The sequence below is a fragment of the Octopus bimaculoides genome, chromosome 26 (assembly GCF_046866305.1).
Source record: "Octopus bimaculoides isolate indiv1 chromosome 26, ASM4686630v1, whole genome shotgun sequence".
Taxonomy (NCBI): Eukaryota; Metazoa; Mollusca; class Cephalopoda; order Octopoda; family Octopodidae; genus Octopus; species Octopus bimaculoides.
In genome coordinates, this window is record NC_142953.1 from 16840637 (window position 1) to 16848136 (window position 7500).

Genomic DNA, 7500 nt, shown 5'->3' on the forward strand with positions numbered 1-7500 from the left:
TAAATTATATATATATATATATATGTGTGTGTGTGTGTGTGTGTGTGTGTGTGTGTGTGTGTGTACATGTATGTATATATATTTATATATACATACATGTATATATATGTGCATCTATGTATATATGTGTACATATATCAATTAGAAAATGGAGGATAATATGCTGAACCCAACTACTTGCAGACAGTATATCCCGTTGAATTCATTAATTTAATTCATAACACTGTCTGCAAGTAGTTAGGTTCAGCATATTATCCTCCATTTTCTAATTGAGATACAAATTTGGGGTAAAAACCCCCCTTTTACCCGCTCCCATACATGTATGTGTGTGTGTATGTATATATATATATATATATATATATATATATATACATACATTTATGCATGAATATATATATATATATATATATATATATATATATATATATATACATACATACATACATACATTTATGTATGTATGTATATACAATAGTCTCCTGGTATTTGCAGGGGTTACTTTCCTAGAGCACCTGCGAATAATGGAAAACCATGAATATTGGATGTGGTCCATAAAAATGCCTATAACGTCAAAATATAACATAAAATATTATATATATATATATATATTATAATAATAATTTAATAAAAAATGAAGTAAAATGTATGCTTACTCACCAATAATGAATGATATTGATTTAAGACAATGGTGATGAAAATAATGAAGGTAATGACTGCACAGAAGATTTAAAGTTCTCCAGCTGATGCCTTTTATTCAAGTGTTTTAGGGGATTCCTATCTCCGTGCAAGGCTTTCTTGGTGGGCTTGAGGAACATTTGTGATGGGAAGTTGCTGTCGTTGTTTCTTCATGGTGGCAAGGAGAGTTTTATATGTTTGCATGACAGCATCAATGGCATTCTTAAATTGGAGAGACCGAATCATATCAGGATCCCATGCTTCTGCCTTCCCTTGAAATTCCTTTGCAGTCTTTAAAAGGTTGGATAGACGTTCGATTGTCACCCCCCCCCCCTCATCCTCCTCTATGTCAGGGTTTCATAGTGGGCATTGATGAGATTGATGACCTCATCTTGTGTGATGTCATCAAAACCTTCATTTCTAAGTACTTTTGCCAGTTTCCCCACATTGTTGACAACCTTGTGCTGAATATCTTCAGGTTAGAAGACTTTGTAGTCCTGGACACACTCTGGACACACAAAGTAGCTTGGATGACTGACAGGCATGTTGTGATTGTGAAGTTACACCAGTATTCCTTTAACTTGAAATTCTCATCCGAATCCATTGTATCCACAAGGTCTTGGAGAGAGTTCTGAGTGTAAAGTGCCTTGAAGGCATGGATAACGCTTTCATCCAGGCTAGATGAGGGAGCTGGTATTAGCAGGGAGGAACCCAAGTTGGACTCCCTCATGATTCAAATCCATAGAGTGACCACCAGCATTATTCATAACAAGCAACACCTTGAATTCCATGCAAATATTTTGGAGGTATTCTTTGGCTTGAGGGATGAAGCATTGGTGGAACCAATTCAAAGTTAGACTTTTGGTAATCCAGGCCTTTGGATTGTCCATCCAGTGGACAGGCAGCAGGTTTTTATTCCTATTTTTGGAGGCCCTTGGGTTTGTAGATAAGTCCTGGTTTCATCATGAACCCAGCAGTATTGCCACACATAATTATCGTCACTCTGTCCTTATGTGCCTTAAATCTTGGGGCTTTAAAAGCCATAACAGTACATATAAATTGATCACAAGTTGTAAAACTCTAACAATAAAATAAAGGAACCTACATATATGTTTCAATCTTATCACCTAGTTGATCAGAATTTCTAAGCATTTGGTTGAATGGTAAGAAAGGTATCATGTTCTAACTGTATGGTGGTACAACTTCTTCAAGGTCAATGCAGAGCACATTTTTCTTTTGAAGGATGCATACAGAGTATACCTTGGATTATTTCATCCCTAATGAGGATATAACCTCCTCAAATTAAGTGTGTGTGTGTAATAATATTAGGGAATAAAATCCAAAACTTACAGGGAAAAATTCAATTTAGCAAAACTAAATCAAATTTCCCATTATAAAATATATGTATATAATTATGAGAAAAACCACTATTAAATAATTCAATAAAGAAGAATGTAATTCACACCCTCTAGAAAGTAAATATATCATAAAAACCTTATTCTAAAAATCAATAAAATACATAAAAGAATAACTACTAAATGGTATATATATATACTAAATGGAATGTACTTTATTGATTTTTAGAATAAGGTTTTTATGATATATTTACTTTCTAGAGGGTGTGAATTACATTCTTCTTTATTGAATTTATTTAAGTGGTTTTTCTCTAAATTATATATATTTAGAAAATGGAGATATAGCATAAATATAATTTATTATCTGCAAAAATCCAATATAGTCTCTTACAGATTCTCTTAAAAGATTAAATGACAATAATTAAATTATTAAAGTGGTGGTATGCTGTCAACTTAATGTGACAGTCCCATGAAAGGGAATAATACTACTGCTATTTAGCCCTAGGAAGCACCGCTTCCTGTCTGCCTTCACACCTCCACCTAGCTAAGCCAGCAAACAGAGACTAGTTTCTTAGTCATTGCTCATCATCTAGGTTACAAAGAATAAGTCCTGGGGTCAATTTGTTCGACTAAAGGCAGTGCTGCAATAAATGCATGAATCTGAGATGGGAATAAAATCATAATTGATTGTTGAATAAAATCCTAATTAACTGATGCTCCTGTTTTTCTTTTACCTAAAGCCAAGAACTTTTGAGTGTCCCCTGTGTGTGTGTGTGTCTTGATTGTTCCCCACCACCACTCAACAACTGGTGTTGGTTTGTTTACATCCCAGTGACTTAGCAGTTTTGTGGAAAAAAACTGGTAGAATAAGTGCTAGGCTTTAAAAAGAAATAAGTACCATGGTTGATTTGTTCAACTAAGCCCTCTCGACGTGGTTGTCACCTGGTATGGTCGCAGAGCAATGACCGAACCAAATGAAAGATAAAAAGCATTGTGGATATCATTTCTGACCGCTGTAATCAACACAGACATGATAAGGAAAGTGTACTAGCAGCGGAGAAGCAGTAGGAAATTTAAGATCTCCTTCTGCAATAAGGAACGAACTAACAATGTCTTTGCTTGTTGTTTTCCAGGGCTGATACTGATAGTGATCAATACCTTGACTTGAAAGAACTGGAAGAATGGATACAGCGAAAACTAGAAGAACATTTAGATGAAGCTTCCAATGAAACGGAAAAGATGTTTGCATATCTTGATTCAAATAAAGACGGTAAAGAATATTTCTCTTAATTTGCCATGTTAATTTCAGTATATATAAACCCACTCTAAGAAGTATGAAAGTGTGTGTGTGTGTGTGTGTGTATAGTCATCAACTAAACTTGACTAAATAACACTTACATTGCTAGAAATAGGAGCTAAAGTGCTCCTATTTCTTGCAATGTAGGTGTTATTCAGTTGATGAGAGTAATTTTCCTCTACAGTATAACATTGCAAACAGCTGTTTTTTATTAATATATATATATAAATAAAAAGGACACAAGTGGAGTTTATGTGGACATATATGTATATGTCTGTGTGTGTATGTATATGTATGTTTTACATATATGCATATGTCTTTGTCTGCATGTATTCAGATACATTGAGCCTACTACACATCTGCTCTCAGCATCTTTCATGTTGAAATACCTAGATTCTAACAAAGCCTACAATTGAAGGATATATATGTGTATGTGTGTGTGTGATATATATATATATATATATATATATATATACGAATTAAAAGGGTAAAGGATTATCAATTTATTAATTCATTAATAAATCAACAATTAATAATTAACAATTTTTACCAAGCCCATCGGTATGTAAGCACCATTATTGGTGGAGAACTTATTTAAAAGCTCATATATATTTATAAACATAATTAAGGGATCAGCAAATATTTGTTTCACCATATACCGAAGTTCAGAAATAGCAGCTAAAAAAGCTGAGACTCCTACAGATAGCATCACTTTTTTAGCTGCTATTTCTGAACTTCGGTATATGGTGAAGCAAATATTTGCTGATCCCTTAATTATGTTTATATATATATATATATATATAGAGAGAGAGAGAGAGAGAGATTGCGGAGAATAAACTGTTGTCTAATTTACACAAAAATGAAAATAACACTGACATCTCATTTTAACAAATATATTTACTGAAATTACATAAAATATCATGAAATACTAAAGAGTAAATTTATTTAATAAACTCGCCATTGGCTTCAACCATGGCCTCCAGACGACTTTGGAATCTCCTGCAACTCTTCTGGATGGTTTCCTTGTTTAAGTTGGTGAATGCTGCCATAATCCTTGCCTTCAGTTCATCTTTGGTATTACAAGGAGTTTTGTTGGTCTCTCGCTCAACTGTGCCCCACATAGGGTCTTCCAGTAGCCACCCTGTTGACCCAGGGCAGCACTACCTCCTCCAGTCCATGTAGGCCTCCATGTTGAGTCTGAGGCTGTGTGGAAAGATGAATGGCATAACATCATCATCAGTTGTGATCACTCCAAACACCATGATGTTAACTGGATGTTTAACTTATATTGCTCTCAGCGTGATTTTTTATCACTTCCAGCACAAATGTCAAGCAGCACAGCATGTCATTTCCAAATTTCTAGCAGAGTGAATTGTGTCAAGGTGCTGTTTTTCTCACAGAGAGTGCCCAGATGACCCTACTATACTGTGGAGTCAAAAAAATCAAAAACAAACAGTGCACATGTGCGAAAATAAATATATAAGATGGTGACAATTTACCCATCACACCCTGTATATATATATATATGTGTGTGTGTGTGTGTGTGTGTGTGGTCTTCCAGCAGCCACCCTCTTGACCCAGTGCAGCACTTCTCCAAGCACTTGATGTAGGCCTTCATGTTGAGTCTGAGGCCGTGTGGGAAGATGAATGGAGGCATAACATCGCCATCACTAGTGATCACTCCAAACACCATGATGTTAACTGGATGTTTCATTGTTATCACTTCCAGCGCAAATTCCAGAAGTACAGCATGTCATTTCCAAATTTCTGGCAGACTGAATTGCGTCATGGTGCTGTATTTCTCACAGACAGTGCCCAACTGACCCTACTATACTATGGAGTTGACAAAATCACAAACAAACAATACACATGTGCGAAAATAAAAGTATAAGATGGTGAAAATTTATCCCTCACACCCTGTATATGTGTGTGTGTGTGTGTGAGGGGAGAGGGAGAGAGAGAGAGAGAAAAGGTGGCAGAATTGTTAGCTCATTGGCATTTCATCTGTCTTTATATTCTGAATTCAAATGCTGCCATGGTTGACTTTGCTTATCATCCGTTTGGGTTTCATAAGCTAAGTACCAGTTGAACACTGGGATCTATGTAATTAAATAGACCAGGGGGTCCCCAAACTCTTTAGACCATCAACCTCTTCATGGAATCCTTTACCATTCATCGACTCTCCCCACTCCAGTCATGTACAAAGAAAAAATAAATAATAATAATAATTAAGTAGATGTGCATTTATCGACCCCCATGAATAGGCCCATCAACCCTCAGGGGTCAATATCAACCACTTTCGAAACCCCTGGATTAGATCCTTCCCACCAAAATTGAGGGCCTTGTGCCTATAGTTGAAAGGATATCTATATAGTGAGAGAGAACCAGAAAGACAGATATTTGTGTGTGTTTTCCTTGAGCTTTGTTGTTCAACTTCCTTTTCCAACCGAGCAGATAATGCCCATACTGGAGCACTGTAAAATAGATCTTTATTTGTTGTCTCATATTTCTTTAATGTGTTTGTTTGTTTTTTATTTGCATAGGTTTTGTTGACTGGGAAGAATACTTTCGCAAGTATTTGGAGGCCCGAGAGTACAACAAACCAATGATTGACAATTATGTGAAAAAGCTTGGTGGTCTGGACTTTAACGAGACTCTTTTGGAATATATTCCACTGAAAAGGACTGAAGGTGAGGCACGTTTTCGTATTTGGTTCCTCTCTCTGTCTCTCTTTCTCTCTTTGTCTCTAAATGTATCAAGGAATGTGTGTAATATATATATATATATATATATTTATATATATATACAAATTAATTACATGTCGTGCACATGGTAATTTCTTGAAGGAAGGATAGTAGACTGGCTGGCCGAGGTAGATTCGGTTATGCTTTTAGATTTGTGTCGATGTAGAATGTTACTCGTTCATGCATGCACAGTTTGCTAGCATAGTCGAATTTACTACTGGAATATCGTATTGATAAAGGAAATTGAGTATTTATCACTCATAATCCAGAAACGCGTCTATGATTAATCATCGGAATGGTTAGTTTCCATTGTTTTTTCTTCTTGTTTTTGCCTTTGTGAGTTACAAGTAATGCTATCTGTTGGAGTCTCAGCTTTTTTAGCTGCTATTTCTGAACTTCGGTATGTGGTGAAGCAAATATTTGCTGATCCCTAAATTATGTTTATATATATATATATATATATATATATATATATATATATAAGCACCATCTGGACGCGGTCAATGCCAGTGCCTCCCAACTGGCTCCCATGCCAGTGGCACATAAAATGCACCATCCGAACATGGTCGATACCAGTGCTGCCTGACTGGCTCCTATGCCAGTGGCACGTAAAAAGCACCCACTACACTCTCGGAGTGGTTGGTGTTAGGAAGGGCATCCGGCTGTAGAAACCTTGCCAGATCAGATTGGAGCCAGGTGCAGCCTTCTGGCTTGCCAGTCCTCAGTCAAACCACCCAACCCATGCCAGCATGGAAAACAGACGTTAAACGATGATAGTGATATATAGAGGTAAAGTGGCTGAGTTCCTTTTGAGTGTTAGGCCTCATGGAGGCAATGACCGAGACCTTTGGCATTATGTCATGCTTGAGAAGAAGACCCATCAAGTCGAGCAAAATTGCAGTCGTGACAGATACCGGTGTCACGCAAATTGGCACCTGTGGCATGTGAATGCACCTCAGTGTCATGCAAATAGCAGCAGTACTGGTGGCGCATAAAAGCATCCATTACACTCTCCGAGTGGTTGGCATTAGGAAGGACATTCAGCTGTAGAAAACCATGCCAAATCAGACTGGAGTCTGGTGCAGCCTTCCAGCATGCTTTTGCGGTCAAACCATCCAACTCATGTGAGCATGGACAATGGATGTTAAATGATGATGAAAACAACATACTCTTTTTGAATTGTATAAAAAGCAAAGAACTTTTCTATAAAACCTATCAGAAGAATCTCCATGAAGGCGGCAAAAGCCCTAATATGAATTCTAACTACTTTCGTTTTCTTAATATATATATATAAACGACAATGATATATATATATACAGCAAGAAATAATATTTGTCTCTTTTTATAGAAACAAAAGGGTTTATAGGACTGCAAAAGAAGTGCTCAAATATAAATGAGAGGAAGATAAAGAAGCATTGGTTATAGAACA

At 36.3% G+C, this 7500-nt stretch overlaps 1 protein-coding gene across 1 annotated transcript in view; it reads left to right on the forward strand.

Annotated features, from left to right (window-relative positions):
• The window catches only part of LOC106882357 (45 kDa calcium-binding protein), a 26112-nt gene that overhangs the window by 8266 nt on the left and 10346 nt on the right, over positions 1-7500 (forward strand). The window contains exons 2-3 of the mRNA XM_014933010.3: positions 3164-3300; positions 5871-6017. Coding sequence (XP_014788496.2) covers positions 3164-3300; positions 5871-6017 — 284 coding nt within the window. The remainder of the gene's footprint in view (positions 1-3163; positions 3301-5870; positions 6018-7500) is intronic.